This window comes from Indicator indicator, chromosome 5, assembly GCF_027791375.1.
Source record: "Indicator indicator isolate 239-I01 chromosome 5, UM_Iind_1.1, whole genome shotgun sequence".
In the NCBI taxonomy this organism is placed as follows: Eukaryota; Metazoa; Chordata; class Aves; order Piciformes; family Indicatoridae; genus Indicator; species Indicator indicator.
In genome coordinates, this window is record NC_072014.1 from 39,607,986 (window position 1) to 39,634,247 (window position 26,262).

The window sequence follows — 26,262 nt, forward strand, 5'->3', positions numbered from 1 at the left end:
GCCACCACACGTAACTGAGGGTGATGCCGTGAGGAACTTAATACATTTATTTGAAGCTAATGCTGCCTCTACAATAAATTTCCATCTACAAAATACTTCCAATCTACAATATACTTCCATAGTGAACTTTGAGACAGAACAAAGACAGAACTGCAGTACAAAAAAAGAAAACGGAGGGAAAAAAAAAAAAACCAACTCTGACAGCAATTCGTTTGGTTATCTTTTCCAAGAGGACTCTTTTCAAACCAAAACAAGAGGATCATTAGCTGAGAGTAGAAATTTCAGCTCTGAACAGCTGGTGAGATAGCACAGAGTAGTTCTGAACCAGTCACTTTATTTAAAGATTGCATATGGCAAGTTCACAGTCCATTATTCATTTATGTTTTTGTTTTGTTTTCTGGCAGTGCACATGCACATAAAGAAAGAAAGAAGAAAAAAAATAGAAAACTTTGGAAAATACAAAATAAATACATGCAGATTTGCAACTTCATTAAATATTTTTTTTAGCAAAACACTCCCCCAAATAGTGCAACATTAAAAAAAATAAAACCAAAACACAATAGTTAAATTAAGTCTGACTTGACTTTGCAACGACCTAAATTATTTCAGTAGAAAAAAAATAATAATAAATAAATACCCAAAGTCAATTCACCACCTTTCAAATGGCTCTACGTGAACTAAATAGTTCTACCTCTACTAACAAACACCTCCAGAAAAAAAAAAAATCATTAAGAATCCATCTCCAATAAGAGCAAATGTCTGCAAAACAAGACCGGAGGGCTATGCTCAGCCGTAACCTTCCCAGAGTCGGCGCTTGGTGAAGCCAGCGTCGCGCTGCACATCCCAGCGAGGAGGAGAGGTGTAGCACAGAAGCGGTAGGCAGGGAGGAGAAAGGAGCAGGTTCTGCTGCCAAAGGAATGAATTCCAGCACGATTCCAGTGCCCCCTTGCTGAGAAGATGGAAACTTTCTGTCTGGCATGAAAGATCCAAGCCAGGCGAGGGCTCTGGTCCTCACCTCCGTGCAGAAGCGTCCCTAGGGCGTTCCTTCCCTGGCAATATGCTCTCCACCTCCTAATCAATGTATTCCCAAATCTGCTCTGCAAAGGACAGATCGAGCAGACACTTCTCACCTCCTTTTGGACTCTCTCCATTGAGCTTTTTTCCAGTAGGGGCTGGGTTTTTTGGGGGGATTCTTTGTGTTTGTTGTTTCTTTGTTCTGGTAGGGGACTGTTCACACCCGTGTCTGAATTCCAGGGCAGACAGATCCGGGCTTGCCAAAGGCATGCGGGAAGGGGAAAGGGTTGGCTGGGGAGGGGGGGGATGCTTGTCAGCTCTTCCAAGACAAGATTTCCACAGCATTCTGAAAGCCTTCAAAATTCCATACAGAACAATAAACACACAGCTAGCCATCACACTCCAGGAAAACCCACCACCACTCTAGGGAGAACTACAAGCAGATCAGATTTTAGCTTTAAGATAGGTCACACAGATATATTCATGTCACTACCAAAACTTCAAAACCTAGAGCTAGACTAACAGATTTCTCTGCATCCCATTTGATCTTTACCAGATACTGCAATCAAGGGGATTTTATACAGTCCAAAGATATTTTTTTTTCTCTTTTCTTTTTTTTTTTTCCTCCTCATCAGAATATTACAAATGGTTCTTTGGGGAAATTTACTTCTGAAAATGTAAGCAGTTAAAATTAAAGCATATAGCAGCACATTTTCACCCCCTAAAAATATAAAATAATATGTATATTATACAGTAAATCAGTCATGACAGAGCACAATCACCTGCCTTCGATGGCACTTGGTCATTGAATAATTAATTCTTGGATGCCAGAAGTCAGGATTTACTGCTTGCAACAGAGGACTTGGAGAAAAGCATCAATCAGGGTGTGGAAGCCCCAACCTAACGAGCGCCAAGGGGTCAAACGCAGTCGGTGAGAGACTCGGAGCGGCAGACTTGCTATCGGTACTTAGATGGTTAATGTTAAATACATTGTACAAGTATCTGCAGAAGAGTTGAGCTGGACACTTCTGTACATGTGGAGATCCTACGAAGCTCAAAAGACCTGGGACCAGTGCATTGCAGATGGCTGGAGGAAGCGCATGATGAACGGGACGTGGGTCGGGTTGAAGAAGGGGGAGGGGGGAGGAGGGGAAAAAGAAACTAGTGACTTAATGACAGTCCTTAACATGCTAAGTGGAACTGACCTGTCAAAAGAGAGCAAGAAAGGTAATGAGAATTAGTGGACCTTGGAGATTAGAAGGCAAATATGCAAATCATAGAATAGGTTGGAGGGGACCTTAGCCATCATCTAATTCCAACCCCACTGCCATGGGCAGGGACACCTTCCACTAGAGCAGCTTGCTCAAGGCCTCGAGCAACACCTTCAGGGAGGGGGCACCTACAACTTTTCTAGGCAACCTGTTCCAGTGTCTCACCACCCTCACTCTAAAGAATTTCTTCCTAATCTCCAGTCTAAATCTCCCCTCTTCCACGTTAAAGCCATTGCCCCTCAGCCTATCACTATGCTAAATCACTCCTAAATCAACAGATATCCACACTTCACAGACACATGGCAAACAAAGAGCCACCTTAAGAGTGACAAAATTAATCATGTAAAGCACCATTTTAGTAATTCATGACTTTAGGACCTCAATTATTAAGTCCTCAAGAAGAATTTTGTCAACATCTATCTTTAGTTCCCTGGCCACAAATTGGCACAGCTGTAACAAATTGATTCTCCTACGAAATTCATTCTTTGCCATCTGCTTTTCCTAAACACATCCCTCAGCACTAAGCTTAGGGTTTTTTCCCCTGTTATCTCTCTGTCCTTTAATGGCATTTTTCTCTCCACTGGTCAGTGCTTGGAGATGCTGAAGAGCAGATGTGTGCATATCTTAAACAACAAATAAGGAAAGGAATGGCAGCTGACTTTGAAAACTTACTATAAAATGAAGGGATGAAAAAATACAAATTCAAACCAGAATTGTTTTGGTTGGAAAAGACCTCTAAGATCATCCAGTCCAACCATCAAACCAATAAATACCACCATGGCCATTAAACCATATTCCAAAGTGCCATGGCCACACATTTGTTAGAACACCTCCAGGGATGGTGTTCTGGGCCTGTTAGAACACCTCCCGGGGCAGCCTGTTCCAATGCCTGACCACTCTTGCCTCACTCATCCTGGCCTTGAACACCCCTAGGGAGGAGGCAGCCACAACCTCCCTGGGCAATCTATTACAGAGTCTCACCACCCTCATACTGAAGAGCTTCCTCCTCAGATCCAGTCTAACCCTGTTCTCCCTCAGCTTCAAATCCTTCCCCCTTGTCCTATTGCTAGATACCCATATGAAAAGTCCCCCTGCAGCCTTCCTGTAGGATCCCTTCAGGTATTGGAAGGTAGCTCGAAGATCCCTCCCAGAGCCTTCTCCAGGCTGAACACCCCCAGCTCCCTCAGTCTATCCTCACAGCAGAGGTGCTCCAGCCTTTGGATCATCTTTGTGGCCTCCTCTGGACTCACTCCAACAGTTCGGTGCCTTTCTTCTGCTGGGGACACCAGAAAGTAAAAGGGCAGAATCACCTCTCTTGCCCTGCTGGCCACACTCCTCTTGATGCAGGCATATTTCTCACTAATTTAAAAGTAATTCCACCCAGAAGCAAAGTCCAAGGCACATTACCCAGTACAAAGCTGATTTTAAGTTGATTATAAGACATCTGTAAAACAGACTTCGTGGGTTTGAATCTCCACTTCCCATTTCAGTTGCCTCACACATTTTTAAATCAGCTACTAGAAAAGTCAGCCTCACAGAGATGTTTTCTTCCTCTACAGTTATTAAAAAAAAACCCAAAACCTCATTCATATTCAACTCACATAAATAAATAAATAAATAAATAAATAAGGAAGCTTCAGTATTTTTAAATCTACCCTAAATTAATGATGGCAGCTGTGGTTAGCTCCTAATTATCAGCCTTACTAAAAACCTTCAAGGAAAGCAGGAGGGTTATTAATTTCTGCAATTTCCAGGCTAGATTAACTATGGTCTAGCTGGATTAAAGGAAGCTATTCATCTTCCTGAGGGATGAGGAGGTGCTGGGAACATACCAGAGACTATAGGATAAGGACACAGAGAGCAGAGCCTATTTGCACAGCATATTTCACAAGTCCAGAGCCCAGTCCAAGTTGCTTTAATGATTCAGGAGGTTGTGATGGAGCCTCACTGCAGCTCTTAGCATATCTGCACACCAGTCCTTTCCTTCTGTTGTGAAATGGGGGATTAGACATGTTGGAGCAAATATTATCAGGGCAGGACAGGCAGATAACCAGCTTCCTTCAGATAGGAAACACAAAAGCATGCTCATCATCAAGGCTTCTGGTACTGGTCTGCCTGCCCAAGGCTTCCAGGAAGCACCCTAGCATCCCCAGTATGCCCAGCGTACTCATGGGTCTGCCAAGAGCAGCAGCTGTGTCACTCAGAAAGGTGTTGAAAAAATGGTGACAGCAAAGCCAGACATTTGCACACAGCACCTGAAGTGATGTCCATCAAAGCCTCTCAAGTGTGGAATATTATCATCCATGCTTTCTGAGCACCAAGCTTAGCTGTCCCCAGCTCAGCTAGTTACAGAATGGCATCAGAGAATGGTGGGGAGTTGGAAGGGACCTCTGGAGATCGTCCAGTCCAATCCCCCTGCAAAAGCAGGAGCACTCATAGCAGCTTGAACAGGATCACAAGGGCCAGCTGGGTTTGGAATCTCTCCAGAGAAGGAGACTTCCCAACCTCTCTGGGCAGCCTGCTCCAGGGCTCCAGCATCCTCACAAGAGACAAGTTTCTCCTCATCTTCAGATGGAACCTCCTGAGTTCCAGTCTGTGCCCTTTAACGCTTGTGCTGCTGCTGGGCACCACTGACATGAGTCTGGCCCCATCCTCTTGACTCACTACCTTTTAGCTCCTGCTGAGCGTTGCTCAGCTCCCCTCTGGGGCTGCTCTTCTCCAGGCTCAACAGCCCCAGGGCTCTCAGCCTTTCCTCCTCACAGAGATGCTCACAGAGTCTCCTCAGCATCTTCGTAGCCTCCACTGGACTCTCTCCAGTAACTCCCTGACTCTTTTGAACTGGGGAGTCCAGAACTGGCCTCACCATGGCAGAGTGGAGGGCAGTGAGAAACTCCCTCAACCTGCTGGCCCCTCTGTTTCCCATGTGCAGGACCAGATTGGGTCCAAGATGCAATCAAAGCAAACTCAAAGATGATCTCTGCTCCATCTGGAGAAAGTCCTTCTTACATCATGAGCTGCAGAAGTGCAGCTCCACTGTGGTTACAGGTACCTTCAGAAAGCATTCCCATGGAGAGCTTGAAAGTTGACAGCATGCAGTCTGTAACTGAGCTGTTTCAAAAACATCTGCAACGTAGACAGAGTGAGGAATTGTCTCTAAGAGATCTGCAGACACTCCTTGGCCTCCTAAGTCTCACATGAAGCCAACTACTGCCAGTTAGCAATTCAGGACCACATTTTATTAACACCCACATTCCTTCTTTCCCATCTGCTGCTGTTACTCATCAAAGGCTACGCATTCTGGGGTGGAAATCATCTCTGTACATCATACACATTGGCAGCGTGGCCCAAACTGGGCCCTGGCTCAGTTTTGTCCTGATGAACCTCCCAGTCTTGCCCAGTTCTGCAGAGGAAATGAAATTGATCAATCCAGCAAAAGCAATCCTGGCTGCTGGGTTAATAAATCATCCCCACTGACCAGTTTAACAGCAGAGAGTGTCTGTTATCTTTGCTGTGAATGATGAATGAGCCTAAGATAAATCACCCCTCATCCTGGTACAAAATCTTCATTCCAGACAGAGGGTTTGGCACTTGACAGCAGACATTTGGCTAGAAACCCCACCTTTATCTCACTGCTGCTAAATGAATAATAAAGACAATCCTGTTCTAGTGCTGCTGGTATAGAAGTGTGCACAGTGCAGCTCTACAGAGCACACAGATGTCTCCATGGTCTTATGGAAATCATCTGTATCAAATGTTCCCTGCACAAGCAGTATCTTTACTAACACACCTTACTCAGGGTTTCATCCAGCTAGCTCAGAATTCAGATTGCTCTGATACTCCCAAGATCATTTGGCAGCCAAATAGTTGCAGTTTGCCAATAATCTTCTTACCCAAAGGACCAATACTAGTGAGAACTGACCTTCTTTCATCACTGCTCAGCCCTTGTTTACTACATCTTCAAGACATCTTTCTAGATGTGTGCAAAAAAAAATAGAAACTGACTGAGTTGGATGTTAGGAAGAATTTCTTCCCTGCAGGAGTGGTCAGTTACTGGAACAGGCTGCCCAGGGAGGTGGTGGAGTCACCATCCCTGGAGGTGTTCAAGAAACATGTGGCCATGGCACTTGGGGACATGGTCTAGTGGTCATGGAGGTGTTGGGCAGAAGGTTGGATTTGATGACGTTAGAGGGTTTTTTTTCCAATCTTACTGATTCTATGAGTTTAAAAAGCAATTAAAAAGCCTAAAATATGGTTCTGTGAAGTGGCAACAATCATAGAATAGAATCATAAAGTTGGAAGGGAACCAGAAGGGGCATTGAGCCAGCTCCCAAGACATTTGAAATTGTTGCTGTACATGCAATACATGATACCCAGTACAGCTGGACCTTAGACTCCCATCTCAAACAATAAGGAAAGTAGGTCAATAAAAAACAAAAAAGAGCTTTACTGACAGTTAGGAAACCCCCCACATACACATCTTACATGGCTTCATTCCAACCACTGAGAGAAGACACCAACCCCCACCTGGCTCTAACCTCCTTTCAGGGAATTTTAGAGAGCAATGAGGTCTCCCCTCAGCCTTCTCTTCTCCAGACTTCTCCAGTTCCCTCAGCTGCCCTTCACAAGACTTGTGCTCTAGACCCTTCACCAGCTTTGTTGCCCTTCTCTGGACATGCTCCAGCCCCTCAATGTCCTTCTTGGCATGAGTGGCCCCAAAACCAATCAGAGTATTTGAGGAGACCTCACTAGCGCTGAGTCCAGTGTATATCTTTGGTTGTTCACTTGACAACTAATGTGTGGCCTGGTTGAGTCTGACAGTTTCACAGCAGATTGTATGTTAAAGGCTCTCCAAGTTGAGGCAAGTAGCAACCCTTTTCCCCTTCTGCTAGATGCTTGGAAAGATCTGACCTGCCCCTGCATCCCACTCTTCCCTCTGCCCTTTCACAGAGGTGGGAATGCAGTGAAGTAGACAGACAGAGGCTATGAGGCTTGTGAGATGGAAAACCTAATTTCAGTTCAGAAGGAACTAATACACAAAAACCACCTAGCAAAGACTTGCCCTAATTCATCCACAGCAAAAATATGTTGCTTGTAGCTACAGGGCTGATGGAAAACACAATGCAGAGAAACAATCTGCACAACACAATAACAGCTTGAGTGTGACGTGATGGATGGTTTGCATGCATGCATGACATGAAGCATTCTCCAAATAAAAGAAAAAAGAGGGGGGAAAAAAAAGAGCCAAGAATGTGAAGTGCCTAAAGGAAACCACATACTATCAGAAGAGAGTCATAAGACAAAATTAATCCTCAAGGAGGAAAAAATGCCAAACTTGGAGGGACAACTTAACACTCCACTGACTGCTTTTCACAACCATTCACCACCCCCCAACCCTCCATGTAAAGTTATCATCTAAAATACCAGCAGATGTTAAAATATCTCTGAAATAATGAGTGTTTCAAGAAATAAAGCTGAGAGCAGGGTGCATGAAGAAGTTTCATGATAAAAAAAAACTGTGACCAGCAGGACAGGGGAGGTGATTCTGCCCCTCTGCTCTCATGAGACCCCACCTGGAGCACTGCGTCCAGTTCTGGTGACCCCAACACAAGAAGGACATGGAACTGCTGGAGCAAGTCCAGGGGAGGCCATGAAGATGATCAGAGAGCTGGAGAATCTCCACTACAGGGACAGGCTGGGAGAGTTTGGGCTGTTCAGCCTGGAGAAAAGAACTCAGGAAAGACCTCATAGTGGCCTTCCAGAATCTGAAGAGGGCCTACAGGAAAGCTGGGAAGGGACTTTTGACAAGGGCTTGTAGTGATAGGATAAGAGGCAATGGATTTGAGCTGGAAGTGGAGAGTTTTAAACTGGAGATTAGGAAGAAATTCTTTCCAGTGAGGGAGGTGAGACACTGGAACAGGTTGCCCAGGGAGGTCGTGGATGCCCCCCGCCATGGAAGTTCCAAGGCCAGGCTGGATGAGGCCTTGAGCAAGCTGGGCTAGTGGGAGGTGTCCCTGCCCATGGCAGGAGGGTTGGAACCAGATGATCTTTAAAGTCCCTTCCAACCCAACCCATTCTATGAACCTATGATAATATGCATCTCATCTTTCCAGGATGAAATTTTTCCTTAGGAGAAACCCTCAAACCCTTGAAAGTAATGTAAAATATTGACATTTTTTTTTTTTAACCTGAAGAGAATCAAATAAGAGCACAAAACCAAATGAAACCCAAATAAAGTTTGCTAAATGGTGACATTCCAATTTGGAGAGCTCTGTGCTGTTGCCCCTCAGGGCTGTTCTGCCCCAGGCTGGAACACCACAGCATGGAAACACATTTGTGTTACACAGAACAGAAAATGCCATTGGCAGGAGGACTTCTCTATTTTTATGGCACAAGTTTCACAGCTCAACGTGTGAATCTCAGTACAGATTTACCAGAGCAGTTTAGTTTATTAAAGAAGGGTTTAAGTGATAAGTCATTAAAAGAAAAACTCTCAGCAGCAGCTTGCAAAGCATTTAACAAGACACTCCTCAAGTTCCATTACCGAGCTATCACGGTGGAGTTATCAGTCAACAACTCCTACTACAACCAGGAACAAAATACTGGGTGTGTTGTAAAACTAGACTGCAATGGAAGGAAACTGGGTGAGCAGTGAAAGGAGATGAGTAAATTACTCTGGACTTACTTCTCATCTATTTGGTGTTGTGGTAGTAGCTGGAGTTTGACATCCCTCCCCCTCGGATGGCGTGGACAGCCGTTGGAGAAGACGCTGGGTAATGACCAGGGCGGATGGGCTTGGCTGCAGAGTAGGAGGAGAAAACCAAAGAGGACATTTAGCTTTCACACAAGATTTTCTACCTCACCTTCTCCTCCAGCTTCCAAACAAAGAGCTGTGCTTGGCAGAGCAATCTGTAATCCAGCTCTGCAGAACACAGCACTCCCTTACCTCAGCCAACAACAAATACATCCATTTTCTGCTTCTGACAGAGCTGCTCAACCATCCCATGCGTGCCCCTCACAAACTGTCTACACAACAGAGGGAAGTCATGACCCACTTGGTGGGCAGTGATGCACTTCCTGTGTCCAATTTGACTGCTTATATCATTCCAGAAGAGTCAGAGCTGTCAAGGGCTTTCCACAGGAGGTAGCACACAGCAGGAAATATTGTGCACTGCCTAATTCTCTTTCAGGTTTTAAGACACCACTACTAGCATCACCATCCACGACGTTATCCTTCTACTTTTGGAACTGTAACAACTCATTTCCAAAATTGCCTTATCTTAAACACCTTTTGGTTGGCACACACAGATGGCAACCCCGAAAATACATTGAGCCTCTGAATTACATGGGAAGAGTTTTGACTCTGCACAGTCCAAATTAAATCACAAGGAGGAGTAAATCAAGGAGAAAGAGGGGAAGGGACAAGGTCCAGAAAGGCAAGGGAAGAATGAAAGCAAGGAGAGTGGGGGAGGAGGAAGAAAGTGAGAGACTAATTTAAAGAGACAAGTTTTCAGGTCACTAGAAGGGCACACAAGCCCCATTATGCCATTTATTTAGGGACTGAAATCAGAGAGGTGCTTTAAACTTCAGGTGGGGCAGAAAAAGGGAAGCCTTTGAAGATTCCTGTGCAGCAGAGGAGAAGCAGCCCCTGCGGGTTGCCCTGCGCTGCTGCTTTCAAAGCTGGCTCTGCTCGCAGGGGAGCAAACAGCCCAACCATGAAGCACGTGAGCAGCCACTGAGCCTTTAGCTCCATGTCCTTACCAATTTGAGCAGAGTGTGCTCTCCGTGCCATGTTTTTGGCTCTCACAGCCTCCTTAATGCGATCCACCTCCTGCTGGTAGCGCTTGCGGTCCCGCATGGCGTTCTCCTTGGCCTCCTTCAGTGCACTCTCCAGGGCCTTAACTCTCTCTGCCGTAGCTCGAAGTCGTTTCTCCAGCTTAGGAAGCTCACAACGCAGATCTGCATTATCACGTACCAACTGCCAGGAAGGGAACAGCAGACATGGCCCCTGAGAAACCTTACTGCAGGCAGCACAGTTCCCCAGAGCTCATCCTGAAGGACAAAGCCTGCTACCCTAGTTCAAGAGGGACAGGGATCTACTTCACAGAGTCCAACAGAGGGCACCAAGGATGATGAAGGGACTGGAGCACTGCCTTATGAGGAAAGGCTGAGAGACTATAGTCTGGAGAAGAGAAGACTGAGAGGGGATCTAATAATTGTCTATAAATATCTGAGGGCTGGGTGTCAGGAAGGAAGGGACAGCCTCTGCTCACTTGTGCCCTGGGATAGGACAAGGAGCAATGGATGTGAACTACAGCACAGGAACTTCCACCTCAACATGAGGAAGAACTTCTTTACTGTAAGGGTCACAGAGCACTGGAGCAGGCTGCCCAGAGAGGTTGTGGAGACTCCTTCTCTGGAGACTTTCAAGGCCTGTCTGGATGCATTCCTCTGTGACCTGTGCTAGATTCTGGCAGGGGGGTTGGACTCAATGATCTTCAGAGGTCCCTTCCAACCCCTAACATCCTGTGATCTGGAAATGATGAATGTCCAGTGTTCATGGCATGTTCACTTACTTGTTTCCTCCCAAGCATATAATGAAATCCCAAAATCCCAGCATGGTGGGGATTGGAAGGGACCTCTGGAGATCATCCAACCCTGACAGTTCTGTGATTTTGCCTCTCCAAGTGTCTTATGAGATGTGGACTCCTAGTTGGTTTTGAGTAAATATAAGCTAATGAGAGCTATAAAAATCCACAACCCACACCCCCAGCAGATGTGTGAACTGCGTGCTGAAAAGGCAAAACAGTAAAAGGAAAACCACTGCCAATGTGTCCCAATTTCCACATTTAGAAAGTAGGTCTCTAAAGCATCTGTTCCCTGGGAATCATCAAATGCTGAACCTTAGTGGATGCTGGTCATGGTCCGGCACAGCTCGCTGCTCTGGCGCTCCCCAGGAACAAACAAAGAAGATCTCAGAGGGCTTTGTGCCTCACTAATAACAGCTGCAGAAAGCTGTGCTGGAGAATGTTATGTCACTATTCACAAATGAAATCAGAAGGGATTTTGTGCTGCACACCTGGGACACAGCTCAGAAACACTGCTATCTGACAAGAGGTTGGGTGAAATAATCACAGAATCATACAATCGTTTGGGTTGGAAAAGCCCTCTAAGATCACCCAGTCCAACCATCAACCCAGCACCACCAAAGCCATTAAACCATGGCCCAAAGTGCCATGACCACCCATTTGTGGGAACACCTCCAAGGGTGGTGACTTCACCACCTTCCTGGGCAGCCTGTTCCAACGTCTGACCACTCCTGCAGCAAACAAATTGTTCCTCATGTCCAACTTAAATCTCCCCTGGTGCAATTTCAGGCCATTTCCTCTTGTCCTATCACCTGCTACTAGGGAGAAGAGACCAACCCCCACCTCACTCTTTTTAGGGAGTGGTAGAGAGCAATGAGGTCTCCTCTCATTCTTTTCCAGATTAAAGGCTCCCAGTTCCCTCAGCTGCTCTTCATAAGACTTGTTCTCCAGACCCATCCAGTTTTATCTAAGAGGCTTCTACCTAGACATATACACAGGCCATGGAGATACACAGGCCATGGATGTACACACACCTCCAGGAAGCAGAGAGTATGGCTCCTTCTTTGATGCATACCCAAAACACTTGCATGCTACACATCCCCTGTTTGCATAGCAGATACTTATTATGGTGAAGGGCTCTCCACCGCTCTTAAGTCTCTGAACAGCAGAATTCCAAAGGAAATGGCAACTCCATAAAAGAGGGAGCAGATGGACATGCCCAGAAATAAGCAACCTCAGCACCCCAGGGTGGCAGCAGACCTTAAGCTGTACAGAAAATTTCTGTGTCTTTGCTTTCATATTCTGCTGATGGACTCCACTCAAGTCACCTCCAAGGGTGCCACAAAGCAGCTTTAGGCCAGGAGTGAAAACTGGGAATGCTCAATATCTCTACAAACCAGACACAAGGTTTTATCTGGGCTTTATGCTCCAACAGAGTAACAATTAGTATTGCACAACTGCTAGAATCTACTTTCACAGAAAAAAATAATTAACACTTTCAAACAAACAGTGGTGAGAGCAGCTCTGACACCAACTCCTAATGCCAAGAATTTTAGTTGAAAACTATGGGCACCATTTCCTCAGGCAGTGCATCTTGTCCAAAATTAGCCTTTTCATAGAATCATAGAATGGTTTGGGTTGGAAGGGACTTCCAAAGGTCATCCAGTTCAACCCCCTTTGCAGTTATTCCTTTTTTTTTTATTATTTATAAGGATGGAGGGAAGGAGGAAATCATGGTTTCATAGTATAGTTTGGGTTGGTTCCATCCCTGCCCCATCCTGTTCCATCCCTACTCCATACTATGAGCAGGGACACCTTCCACTAGAGACCAGGTTATTCCAAAGCCAACACGGCTTTGAAAAACTTCAGGGATGGAGCATCCACAACTTCTCTGGGCAACCTCTTCCAGTGCCTCACTACCCTCACGGTGAAGAATTTCTTCCTTACATCCAATCTAAATCTCCCTTTTTTAGTTCAAACCATCACCCTTTGCCCTGGCACACCAGGCCCTGCTCAGAGGTCTGTCCCGATCTTTCTGATCAGCCCTTTAAGCACTGAAAGGCCACCAGAAGGTCTCCCTGCAGCCTTCTCTTCTCCAGGCTGAACAAGCCCAACTCTCTCAGCCTGGCCTCACAGCAGAGGGCTTCCAGCCCTCTCATCGTTGCTGTGGCCATGCTCCAACAGCTCCAGGGAAGGAGGGAAGGAATGAGGCAGAGCCCCTACCTGTTTGTGAACTTTCGTAAGCTGTTCCAGGTTGTTCTCAAGAAAGGAAATTTTCTGCTTCTGCGCAGCACTTCCACCACCATCATCACTGTCAAGTTCAACGCTCTGCACAAAGAGTTGCAGCAGTCAGCAAAGCCAGGCAGAAACTCAAGAGCAAGCTTAGGTCTTTTGTGTATTTCAGCTTCCCAAAGGCAGAAAAGTCTTCCAAAGTCCCAGATTAAAGAGAATTTCTTTTACTTGTTCATTTGCTATTTAAGAGCCACATTCCGTGTTGCACAAAAAATAAACTATTCCTACTGAACAATTTGAGGGGGGGACTCTTAACAGGAAGATCACAGATTTGAGTGAATTCAGGGCAGCCTAAGTCAGTGCAAGTTATAATGAATCGTTTCTGGTAGCCATTAATACCATCTGGTAGTCATTAATACTTTCTTGGAGAATTCTGTAACACAACTGAAGTGGATTGGTTCGTTTTGAGGACCAAGACTTGTCCTTATTAAATCAGGACCAAAGAAAAGCTAATAAACATCACAACAGTTTTAATCTCATGACTCAAGGTAACTGAAAAAAGACAATATCCCATTTTCTAACAACATGCACTAAAGGCTCCCAGGAAATCACAAGAACACTGCAGAGAAGATGAGATTTGGGGTTAAAAGGGTCTCAGCTTACTTTCTTAACGCGGGTGGTAAGATCCTGGACAAACAGCTTGCGCAGGTTGTGAAGAGTCTGAAGTTCTCTTGCCTGTAAGACAAAACCAGTAAGACACAGTAGATACTGGGGTGCAAAAATTCTGCTCAGACTGGAGCTGACTTTGCTGTGATTTATTTAGAAGCTGTCCCTGCTCGTGGGTACATGTAGCTCACAGAAGGGCAGTGCCCACGCTGTACCCCACTGAAGAGCTCCTGCACCTCCCAAGGTGTTCACCACACCAAAGCCACCTCTGAGAACATGTTGACTTTGCCTCAGGGTGTGGAGAAACAACAGCAGAAGGCTGAAGTCTCCCAAACTGGCCATGGCCAATTCATACATACCCTGAGGCACGAAAGAGCTCCGGATTCACTCTACAGTCAAGTCACAGGCAGTTAAGTGCTTCTAAATGTTGGCCAAAAACCAGGTTTTCCCAGTTTTTTTGTATGTGCATCAAGGTCTCAGGCTCAGTGAAACAATCACCTTACTCCAGACTGGAGGTGTGACACAAGAAGTGGCAACCTGCTCCCAGAAAGAGGGAAGCAAGAAATAGGGAATCCTTGTGCAAGAAAGACAACAACATGGAGAGGCTGTGCAGCCCAACCTCAGGCTGCACAAAGCCATGTTGCAGGGATCTGCCTTTCCAAAGCTGCTGAGAGCAACTTTTGCTTGGCCATTTTCTGCTTAACCACTCACGGACTGGAATCTTCAGCCTGGAGAGAAGGCTCCCAGGAGACCATCTTGTGGCCTTTCAGTATCTGAAGGGGGCTACAAGAAAGCTGGGGAGGGACTTTTCAGGATGTCAGGTAGTGATAGGACTGAGGGGAATGGAGCAAAACTAGAAATGGGTAGATTCAGATGGGATGTTAGGAAGAAATCCTTCCCCATGAGGATGGTGAGAACACTGGAACAGATTGTCCAGGGAGGTGGTGGAAGCCTCATCCCTGGAGGTTTTGAAGGCCAGGCTGGATGTGGCTCTGGGCAATCTGATCTAGTGTGAGGTGTCCCTGCCCATGGCAGGGGGTTTGGAACTGGATCCTTGAGGTCCCTTCCAACCCTGACAATTCTATGATTCTATGCTTACTAAGCTCCACCACCACGCAAGCTTTTGAACTTGGAAATTTTTAGTCTTTATCTCTCAAAAGAAAAAGGCAAAACTGATTAGAATCTAAAAAAGGAGAAGGTTCCTTCACAGACTGCTACGAGCTGGGGATGCCAAGCATAGCTTATTGATGTATGAGTGATGTGGTACCCAGAAGTGGCACTGTGTGCCACCTTAAGATAAACACAGCCGCAGAGCACACACCTCCAGACCACCACCTTGGGACCTCATCTTTTGCTTCCTCACCAGCTCAGTGCTGCAAGAACAACAAACTGAAGAAGAGCAGCAGCTGTGGTCCCAGCAAAACTGTTCTGTATCCCTTGCTCCTCAAAGTAATCATCCAAACGGCACCAAATGCTCCTGGAGTCCCCCCATACCAGTGGGCAGGGATGAGCTACCATTTGGCCTTTGATGGCTGATGGTTTTCTGCAGTTCACTATGCTTGATGGTTATTACAACTCTAACAAAGTGAATAACATTTTAATGCAAGACAATTCAGAGAGGTTCATCCAGAAACTAAAACAAATGCCATCTGGGTTGTTGCAAGCCGATAGTATGATACTGCCTTCTTCTGCTTTCCAACTGCCTTACTCATCTGGTGTACAGGGCAAATCAAGCCTACATGCAGGTTCTAGGTATCTGGGGAGGACAGTTCATATCAGAAAGGTTGGCTAAATCTATCCTCACATGAGTTTATTTTAGCATCATAGAATGGTTTGGGCTGGAAGGGACCTTCAAGATCCAACCTCCCCTGCCATGGGCAGGGACACCTTCCACTAAACCAGGCTGCTTATGTCTTGGGGAGCCAAAAATCAAAGGACCTCAATATTTCAGCTTCAGTAACTAACTCAACTGATCCTGAAGCAACTCTAAACTTTTTTTTTGAAGCATTACACAGAGGAAAAAATGCTGAGTTTGAGTTAATAACCAGGTTAACACTAGCAAACATCACTGAGTGATGATCCTAAGCCAGCTGTAGCTTTGACCAGCTTCTGAGAGCTTTCAGAAAGTTCCTGTGTTTCACAGGCAGGTTAAAATGCAGCTTCCAACAAAAGTGGGCAGCAAGCCACTGATGCTGTCCATCACAAATTGCATCCTTACCACTGCATGCACAACCTGCAAGTTGTTACAGTGGTCAGGTCTGCATCACCCAGCTAGCTACACTGCTCAATACCTAGGTTATTTCAGGTGATATAAGGGAACAAGGACAACAAAATCAAGAGGATTGGTAGGCTTGTTGGTGATAGCTTATTTACAAGAGGCTACAATAACAGCATTTAATCTTTAGGTCTAAACTTCAGTGGCATGATGTGGCAAAATGCACTAATTCAGCCACCTAGAAATTGGTCACTTTCTTAGGTACAGATGCAAGTGTCTGGTTTGGGTTGGAAGGGAGCTTAAAAGATCATCTAGTTCCAACCCCCCCTGCCATAAGACATAGAGTAGAAAAAAGCTGAGTAAGGTGTAATTAAGACATACCACTGTTTCCTCCAGCCCCTTAAGGTCTTCTCTTGCTTGCTCCCTTTTATCATTAAGCAGTCTGGAAAGATCACAACATCAAACACCAATGAAAATGTTGAAGTCACATAAACCAGAAGAGAATCAATGAACATTCAGTTTGAGTACAGAGTACAGCGTCTGCAGATGCAAGCAAATTGTGCATCTCCTTGCATCTGTAATTATGCTTTTGACTGTCCCAGATCTGCAGCTTTCTCACATGGAATGGCTGAGCCACCAACTCCACTTTTTTCTTTTGTGCCCAATTTCCAGAAAAGGTTTTTACTCAGCTGTCTGATTTGTTACTTCAAAAACCAGAAAAGAAAACAACCACCCAACCTCCCCAGATTCTTTGTTTGGTTTTGCTGTGAATTAAGGAATGAGGGATTTAGCACTTGCTGTGCTTGCTCATAAAATCAGAGCTCTAAGGAAATGGGGTTGGGCAAGTATCAAACCCACTGTTATCAGCCTATGAGAGAAGGATATGGAGTAAATGACAATTGCTGCTGCATGTTGGCTTGGCTACTGAAATGATATTTTAATGTGCATATCCCACCACAAATTCCTCTCATTAGCACATTTCCTGTGGACACATTAAGAGACACTCTATTATTGGATACCAGATGACAAAACTGTTGACTTACATCAGCTTTTCCAGTTTCATTTCTCTTTCCTGGTCCTCAATTTTTAATTTATCATAATCAGCACTCAGTTTCTCTTGCTCCAGTTGCAGCTTCTGATTCATACTAGAACGAGAAAGAAAATGTCAGTACAGCTCAGTGCTGAACCCCATTAACAAGGGTGGGTAAATCTCCATATAGAAAAGGGGGTTAGAGAAGAGGTAGTGAAGCTTCAACTCTCTACTGAAAAATCCTGAAAGAAATTGAGCATAAAGAATCTAAAGAACAGTATTTCAAAGTATCAGAGAATTAAATTAAATTGCTTCCTTTATCTTAAAGGACACAAACTGTTCTTGCAATCTTTCTGTCCCATTTCCTCATTTTCCCTGTCATTAGTCTTTGACCACACAATAAATATGATGGAAGAATTAGGCTTGCCTAGATATTATAAATGCTGACAGAATGAGGAGTACAGGAGCAAAGAATTCTGCTTTTCAAGTGCTGGAGTATCTGACTAACACAAACTGCTGTGCCAGGAAGAAATGTTAAGGTGTGAAAACAGGACACATTTGAGTCTCCCAGGCTCTCTGACAGCCTGTGGCAGGACTGGTTATTGGAAGAAGCCCTCGGAACCTTCAACTTCTAAAATCTGCTCTCCTCCAAGCTTCTCTTACCTACTGACCTGCAGGTGTAACATTAATCTTTTTCCTCTCTCTAATTTTATGGCCTTGTTAAAGCTCCACAAGAAAGGACTATGCCCTATAATCCACTGTGTGAAATAGTTAGAGGGCTGGCTGCTCCCTGTAAGACACCAAAATACACAGACATCAATTAAAAGTAACAAAACCAACCCCAAAACATCCCTACAGTGGCACAGAACAGGTCAGGAGCAAAGAAAAGTGATTAAGGGAGTAAACATACTCTCTGATTTCATCAATTATTTTCTGCTTCTCTTCAATTTCATCCCTCAGCCTGGACAGCTGCTTCTGGTGGGCTTCCCTGTGACTCTCCATCTGCTGCTCCAGTGCCTTCTGCAGAGCACAAGAAGCAGAGCCATGCATGAACAGAGACAAAGTAAGGCACAGTCCAGCTTCCTTCTTACCTGTCAGTGACATCAGCCCAGCTGTCTGGAGGGGAGTGAGGCTTATCAAAGCAGGTTAATGCAGCTTTATCTTTCTGTGATTACAAAACTGCAGCCACTCATCCAAGCTGCTCATTCAGACAACAGATGTACACCAATTTCTACTCATCCTCCCGAAAAAAACACTGCATGTGAAAGCCAGGGTCTTAGCATATCAAGTGCCAAGAATGACACTGGTCTTACCAGGTCTCTATCATTTTTCACCTCTTTCTTCACCATGAAAATATGTGTACAGCTATACCTGGGTCAGAAGTCAAACATCCTCCTCCTCCTCTCTGAGAACTGCTTATTCACAGCCCAACTGTTATCTGAATTCTAGGATTAGATACAGCTCAGCTACTAAGAAAAACTCACTGCATCTCTTTAGCTTGCTCATGAAAGATTTGGGCTCTTCCAACTGTAAGGAGTAACTGGACAACTGTCTTAATAACCTTAACTCTTTATAATGGATGTAAACATTCTGAAGGGGAAAAATCTCTGGAGGTAAAAGTTCTGAAGCTGACAAACCTCTCCCACTATCCTTGTAAAATCTTATTTTCCCTTCTCTGCAATCTGCAACCCCATCAAGAACACAACTCACACTTTATTCCCTGGCATTTCTTTGCATTCCAAAGGAAGAAGAAAACACCAGAAAAGAAGTTTTTATTTCATTATTGTTTTTAGCAAATAGTCAGAATTTTTGCAAAATCTTTTGGCAAAGTGGCTTCTTAGCACACTTTTTAGTGCTTAAATTACATTAAATCCAGCAGCCAGATTCACTACCTAGCAAACTGACTTTCAGCAGAGTTCCACTGGCAAAAAAATAGAGTAACAGAGAGGCATTTTACAACCATCTATAATGGGGCTGTTCTCACCTATGGATGCAAGACACTGGGTATCAGGTTTTGTTTCTCTGTTTGATTTGAGGCATCTCCAGTTCAGCAAACAGGGTCCACTGAACCTCTCTACTCTTTGAAGCAGGCCCAGCTTACATGCTGGTCTCAGAAGATATGTTCACCTCAGAAGTTCAGGCTATAACTCACTTTTTTTTTCCCCCCAGCATCTGGTCAACAACCTCAACACTGCAAGTTCTCTGATTTCATATTGAGCAGAGGTCATTCAATTACATGAGGTCAGGGTTTCTAACAGAGGCTGGAAATGCTGACAGAGGCTGGAAGGGTTTTCTAAAAGCACACAAGGTGTACAGGAAGACAAAACTACACCCCAGTTATGAAGGATCTCACTGGGAAATGCCCTCTAAAATTGCAGCCACGCTACCTTCATCTCCTCAGCGTCCTGAAGTCGGGTCAGATGCTCCTTCTCCTTATCCTTGAAACTGACTTCATGCATTTTTTCTGTTTGAAGTTGGAGACAGTTGAGAATTAGCCACACAGTTCCAAGACCTGCTACATCCAGTCATTAAAAAAAGGCCAGTTCCTCTTTTTGCAGGGGCAGAGGCATCAGAGCCAGCAGGATGCTTAGGGGACTTGAGCATCTCCCCTGGGAAGAGAGCCTGAGAGCCCTGGGGCTGTTTAGTCTGCAGAAGAGAAGCCTGAGAGGGGATCTGATCAATGGCTCTCAATAGCTGAGGGGTGGGTGTCAAGGGGAGGGGGCCAGGCTCTTTTGGGTGGTTCCCAGTGATCAGACAAGGACCAATGGGGTCAAACTTGAACAGAGAAGATTTCAGCTCAGCATGAGGAGAAACTTCTTTGCAGAGAGGGTGACAGAGCCCTGGAACAGGCTGCCCAGGGGGGTTGTGGAGTCTCCTTCTCTGGAGCCTTTCCAACCCCACCTGGATGCATTCCTGTGCAGACTCCCCTAAGTGCTGCTGCTCTGTCAGGGGGGTTGGACCTGATGATCTCTGGAGGTCCCTTCCAACCTCTGATATACACTCATACTGTGATCAGGGAACACAGCTTTAGAGGGGCAGAAAAAGCCATGGTTTGCAGCACCCAAGCTGTGACCACACTGACCAAAGCCCCTTTCCCTTTAACTGACAGGCCACACAGTTTTCAGCCAACCCAGCACCTTTCCAGCCTACCCTTGGCTCCTTAAAATCCTTCTTATCAAAATCCTCCTTGTCCCCTTTCATTTTCTACTGGGATATGGTGCCTCCAGAACCAGATCATTTCTTATGAGTAGGGTAGGAAGACCGAGAGATGGAATAAAAATTGTCTTCTAAAAATGCAGGAGATGGTAAAAAAATAAAGTAAGTCTTGTCACCACCTGCTGCTCCTAGAGTCAGAGAAGACCCTATGTGCAGAATTGCAGAATAATGATAAAGCCACACCATAATTTTACCTCAGTCAGGAGCTTAGCAATGCTACAAAACCTGCTTTTGAATGTCCCTATTGAATCAGAAAGTTAAAAAAAAAATATTCAATTGTTCAAATGAAGTCACCTGGATCCAAAATAGGAGCCAAGAAAAACCCATCTTTTGCTTGACCCTAAGGGAAGCAGCTTCCTTTTGACTGGTGCAGGGCAGCTGTGAAATTAGATGGATATGCAAAGATTTCACAGAGCAGAGATTCAGCAAGATTTCTTGGTGCTGCTTGGTGTTGCTCACCCATGGTGAAAACGGTCATAAAGCTGTTGGCTCTTTTGAAAAATCCCATTTCCCAGGATTTTGTGACCAGAGTTTTGGCTGAAAGGGGTAATTCTGTGTCATGTACTACAAGGAAGTGTAACCTGTAAAGGATTCTGAATCACAATTCTGTATCTTCCCTGCAAAAATCCTAAGGAGACAATAAAAAGTTGCAGGACTGCTGCAAACGTGATCCTTCAGCCAACACTGAGTTTTCTAAGGTAGAGCTGGTGAAAGAAATGATGATCACAAGACTCCATTTTGTACCTTGAGCACGCAGCTTGGCAAGTTCTTCATTGAGAGAGTCCTGTGACTCTTCCAGCTGCCTTCTCTTCTGCTCCATGTTTTGCATGTAGTCTGTAAGGGACTTGATCTTTGCTTCATGCTTTAAAGACAAAGGGAAGAGCAACCAGATGTGAGAACCTCAGCTTATTATCTAGGAATTCAGGTACATACAGATAGAAAATAGAAAGCTCCCCACATCCTGAGCTGATGACTAGGAGAAAACACAGCAAAGGACCTGAGAAGGAGCCAACAGATCCAAACAGATTGTTGTTTTTATAGGTCATACTTAGTAGCCCAAGACAAACAGATCAGCATAGGCAGTCATTCTAAAACATCATTGCAAGCTCAGGATCTGGTGTTAAACAAACTGCAGCAGCTTTCTAAAACCAGTAGAACAACCAGGCCTCTGAAGTGGCTTCCTGGATGCTTCAATCCGCAGAAGCTCAGATCGACTTTCCCCACCCATCCTGAGGATTTGTTTCTTGCTTACACCTCTCTGAACTAGAAGTGCTTATGTTTGAATAGAAAACAGTGAAGGATGTGGTGAAAATACCAAAAATTGAATTAAAATTTTCTAACTTGGGGATAAAATTAGGATACTGCCTGGAAATTATTACAGCCTAAGGTCACCAAAGCATTTTTGGTTCACTGCTCTTAAAGTTCACTTCAGCAGAGAGGGGTTATGACCTCTGGGTTGGTGCCTCTGTGAGGATCAGACTGAGAGAGGAGCAATCTTTAGCAGGAAGTAAAATAGTTCAGACAAGGGGACATGACCAAGGTGCACGCTTTGGGCAGGAAGCTGAATGTTTTAGGGGAGCCAATACCCTCAGGAACGTGTTCAGCTATGGGATCCTCAGCACAGGAGAGACATGGACCTGCTTGAGTGGGTCCAGAGGAGGTTACAACAATGATCTGAGGGCTGGAACTCCTGTGCTGTGAGGCCAGGCTGAGAGAGCAGCTTGGAGAAGGCTCCAGGGAGACCTTCTGTCAGCCTTTCAGTGCTTAAAGAGGTTGCCAGTAAGGATGGGGGGGACACACACACATTTATCAGGGAGATAGTAATAGCATGAGAGGTAACAGTTTCAAACTGAAAGGGGGAAGATTCAGCCTGGATATTAGGAGGAAATTCCTTACAGTGAGGGTGGTGAGACACTGGAACAGATTGCCCAGGGAGGTTGTGGATGCCCCCACCCCAGAAACATTGCAGGTCAGGCTGGACAGGACTTTGAGCAACCTGCTCTAGTGGAAGGTATCCCTGGTCACAGCAAGGGGTTTGGAACTAGATGATATTTGAAATTACTTCCAACCCAAACTGTTCTATGCTTCTATGCCTCCAGCCTCCCTGTAGCTTCCAGCTACAGCTTTATTAAGCAGAACTTAATAAAGACATCCTGCTGCAGGACAAGAGGCTCTCATTGCTCCAAGGTTTTCTTAAACTAAAAGGTAGCAATTGAAATGCAGTCAAGTGTATCGATTCCTCCCCTTCACAAGTCCACTTCAAAGCAGCTGAGCATGTCAGAGCAGCCAGCCCCCTCTCCTGCAGCAGGCTGCAGTAAGCATCACTGCTTGTAACTGCCACCCACTGTGAAGATCTCCTGCCATCTGGGTTTCTGTCTCATGTAGTCATCTCCTCCATAATGTATTTCTTTTTATTTGCTGCCCAATTATGTTGGTAGCAAACTAGCAGATCAGATATGGGGAGGCTCTCCAAATGTTTTGTTAGGACTGAGAGAGTTGGAGAGGGGAGAGGGGAGAAGAGAAGGCTCTGAGGAGCCTTATTGTGGCCTTCCAGGATCTGAACAGGGCCTACAAGATAGCTGAGGAGGACTTCTTAAGATGTCAGGTAGTGACAGGACTGGGGGGAATGGAGCAAAACTAGAAATGGGGAGATTCAGATTGGATGTCAGGAAGAAATTCTTCCCCATGAGGGTGGTGAGACACTGGCACAGGTTGCCCAGGGAGGTGGTGGAGGCTCCATCCCTGGAAGTTTTGAAGGCCAGGCTGGATGTGGCTCTGGGCAACCTGATCTAGTGTGAGGTGTCCTTGCCCATAGCAGGGGGGTTGGAACTGGATGATCCTTGAGGTCCCTTTCCAACCCTGACAATTGTGTGATTCTCTAATGAACCACACAATCACTGCTTCCTTTCTCAGGTTGCTCTTGAAGTGAAGGTACAAGACACAAATTCATGCTGAGAAAATCATTCCAAGGAGGATTGCAGTATTAAACCACAGAAGACATTTGGAGATCTACAGCAGGACATGATCCTGCTACAGAATGTGCTGAAAAACAGCGAGGGGAGGAACAGAAAAGAGAAAACCCAACCAAACAGATAAGAGAAACGCCACTCTGCTCCCTTAAATCTTGTTTCTTGCTCTTGGCACACACATTCCATGAGGAAGGAGGCCCAGAAAGTCATCACACCTTGCAGCACAGGGACAAGGAAGGAGCAAACCTACCTGTGAAATGAGGAGCTGGCAAGCAGCGAGCTCCCTCTCGCTGGCGTTCATCTTCCTGTTGGAGTCTATCTGGGCACTCTCCAACTGCTTGCTGCGGTTCACCAGAGACTTCACCTCAGACTTCATCTTGCTGATGTAAAGCCTTGCCATGGTGAACTCCTCCTCAATCACCCCGTTCACATCTGCTAACTAAACACACAGGAGATTGCAATCATGAAGGTGTGGTCCTTACAGGTGAGCTGTGCTCCTTACAGGTGTGCTTCTTACAGGTAAGCTTCCTCCTGGGAAACTTCTGTCCAGAGCTAAGAAGTTGCAAGTCCTCAAGGAGTACACATAGACCTCTGGGTCATCTTTAAACATGTTCTACCACTCTCTTCCTTACAATCTTCACTGATAAGACTCAGAAGTGAGAAATTAAGGCTTGTGTGCTCAATGTGTTTTGTCAATGTAGAGGTTCAACATCTAAAACATTGAAGACAACCGTCACAGCAAGAGCATATTTTGGAGAAACCTTCTCATGTCACCACACCAGAACAGGAACATTTCCTTCCTTCAAACTGCTAAAAGCTGAAGAGCATTTTCAAAGTACAGCTTCAAGAAGTCTCCTCTTGAAGGGCTGTGCTTCTTCAGTAAGGAGCTGTAAGACAGACAGGGGTCTGGAAATCTCACTGGCAAGAAAAAAGGAATCGCTTTTGTCCCTAAATATTTTATTGACACATCATTTCTATCTCTGGCTTAAGGGGGTGCCTTTTAGTTCTATGTCTTCAACTACTTAACACATGCAACCCACTGAAGAGCTGTGAAGGTTCTCCTGGAGCAAGCATATGGCCAGCAACTTCATCTGCTTTTTGCCTTCTTCCCAGCATCACCAAGGGAAAGGTAACATGGCCTCTTGTCCCCTCTCAACAGCCTGAAAAATGAGACTGTTTCCAAACTCTTCAGCCTGGTCTGAAACTAGACCCACTTTGAGAAGATGCTAATTGCCCACAAATTTGAAATTATTCTTCTAACAGCTTCTCAATCTGCCCTTACTTATTCTGACAGCTGTCCTGTAGAATGCTGACATCTCAGTTACTATAAAAATTTGTCTCAAACAACTTCTGGCTCCACTGCCAAAGATTTCCTCTTCTGGTTCCTACTACAACGGCCACCAGAGGTTGCTGTAACATCTAGCAAAGTCTGGCCTTCTGGTCTTGGCATCTGCATAACCACCTCAGGCAAGAGGGATGGTGTCCTCTGCAGTCAGCCTGGGCTGCAGCAGCCGCTGTTCATCGAAGCAGGACATCAACACCTCTCAGAGACAACTGAAAACACTCCAGCCACACATACTCACTTTCAGCTTTGAATGTTCAGAGACGTTCATTGCTCACAAACTAAGCAGTGGACTAAAAGCAAGAAATTGGAGAGCATTGGATGGAGTCTGCACGCATCTCGCACATGAATTTCTTATCCAGATGGATTTCTTATCTTATGGACAGATAAGATGGCATTAAGACTAGCCAGGCCATGGAAAGTTTCCATCAGTGATGTGCCATTTAGCAATGCCTACACAAAGAGCTTCTCTCAGCATTGTGATCACCTACAATATTTTGGAGAATAAATCTTTTGAGGAACAACTGAGGGAGCTGGGGATGGTTAGTTTGGAAAAGAGGAGGCTGAGAGGAGACCTCATTGCTCTCTACAGCTACCTGAAAGGACCTTGTGGAGAGGCTGCTGCTGGTCTCTTCTGCCAGGTAATTAGTGATAGAACAAGAGGGAATGGCCTCAAGCTGCCACTGGGTAGGTTTAGACTGGACAGTAGGAAGAATTTTTCCCCAGCAAGAGTGGTCAGGCATTGGAATGTGCTGCCCAGGGAGGTGGTGGAGTGCCCAAGCCTGGATGTGTTTAAAGGTGGTTTGGATGTGGTGCTTGGGGCTATGGTTTAGGGGTGACCCTTGTTGAGCAGGGTTCTGGGTTGGACTTGGTGTTCCTGAGGGGCTTTTCCAACCTGAATGTTTCTGTGATTCTGTAGTAAGAGAAGCATTGACAGAGTAGCTTTCTCTTCTACCATATCTAGAAAGCCTAGAGGCAGACAGCAGGCAAAATTTCAAAGCACAGCTGGCCAAAATTGGCACCATCTCCAGGCACTTCAGATACCAAGGTTCCTGCCAGTTCAACCACCTTTAATCCCATTCTCAGTCCCCCCCATTAATAAATGCATCCACACACAGCAATGCTACATCAGTCTGGCCCCAAACACTGAGCTGGGAATAAAAGTGGTGATTGTGTGCACAGACACCAACTATCTCTGACCCAGATAAAGAGCTCTTCAGTGTTTTACTGCATGCTCCAGCCAGGGTTGAATGGCAGTGTCCTGGGAGGAGGACTCCTGTGTCACACACATTCTACAACGAGGCATTTTATAAGCAGCTAGGCAAAAAAAGCCCCAGAAATACCAGGAGCCAAAACTTTGAGATGAAGGCCAAGAGCATCCTGGCTTGGATCAGCAATGGTGTAATGGTGTGGTCAGCAGGACCAGGACAGGGATCATCCTCCTGTACTGGGCACTGGTGGGGCCACACCTTGAGTCCTGGGTTTAGCTTAGGGCCCCTCACTCCAGGAAGGACATTGAGGTGCTGGAGCTTGTCCAGAGAAGGGCAACAAAGTTGGTGAAGGCTCTAGAGCACAGATCTTGTGAGGAGCAGCTGAGAGAGCTGCAATTGTTCAGCCTGGAGAAAAGAAGGTTGAGGGGAGACCTTCTGGCTCTCTATAACTCCCTGAAAGGAGGCTGGAGCCAGGTGGGGGTTGGCCTCTTCTTCCAAGGAACAAGTGATA

At 45.5% G+C, this 26,262-nt stretch overlaps 1 protein-coding gene across 4 annotated transcripts in view; it reads right to left on the bottom strand.

Moving 5' to 3' along the window:
* Positions 1–8,974: 8,974 nt before the first annotated feature.
* Positions 8,975–26,262, bottom strand: part of KIF5C (kinesin family member 5C) — a 90,263-nt gene continuing 72,975 nt past the window's right edge. For 2 of the 4 annotated variants that reach the window (XM_054380888.1, XM_054380886.1), the window contains 10 exons: positions 23,449–23,633; positions 20,974–21,091; positions 19,401–19,477; positions 17,924–18,033; positions 17,027–17,128; positions 16,365–16,425; positions 13,766–13,837; positions 13,094–13,198; positions 10,044–10,260; positions 8,975–9,081 (listed from right to left, as the gene is read on the bottom strand). In XM_054380888.1, the coding sequence (XP_054236863.1) occupies positions 8,975–9,081; positions 10,044–10,260; positions 13,094–13,198; positions 13,766–13,837; positions 16,365–16,425; positions 17,027–17,128; positions 17,924–18,033; positions 19,401–19,477; positions 20,974–21,091; positions 23,449–23,633 (1,154 nt within the window). Of the gene's footprint in view, positions 9,082–10,043; positions 10,261–13,093; positions 13,199–13,765; positions 13,838–16,364; positions 16,426–17,026; positions 17,129–17,923; positions 18,034–19,400; positions 19,478–20,973; positions 21,092–23,448; positions 23,638–26,262 lie in introns of all 4 variants that reach the window. The other 2 variants (XM_054380885.1, XM_054380887.1) reach the window with 2 other exon arrangements.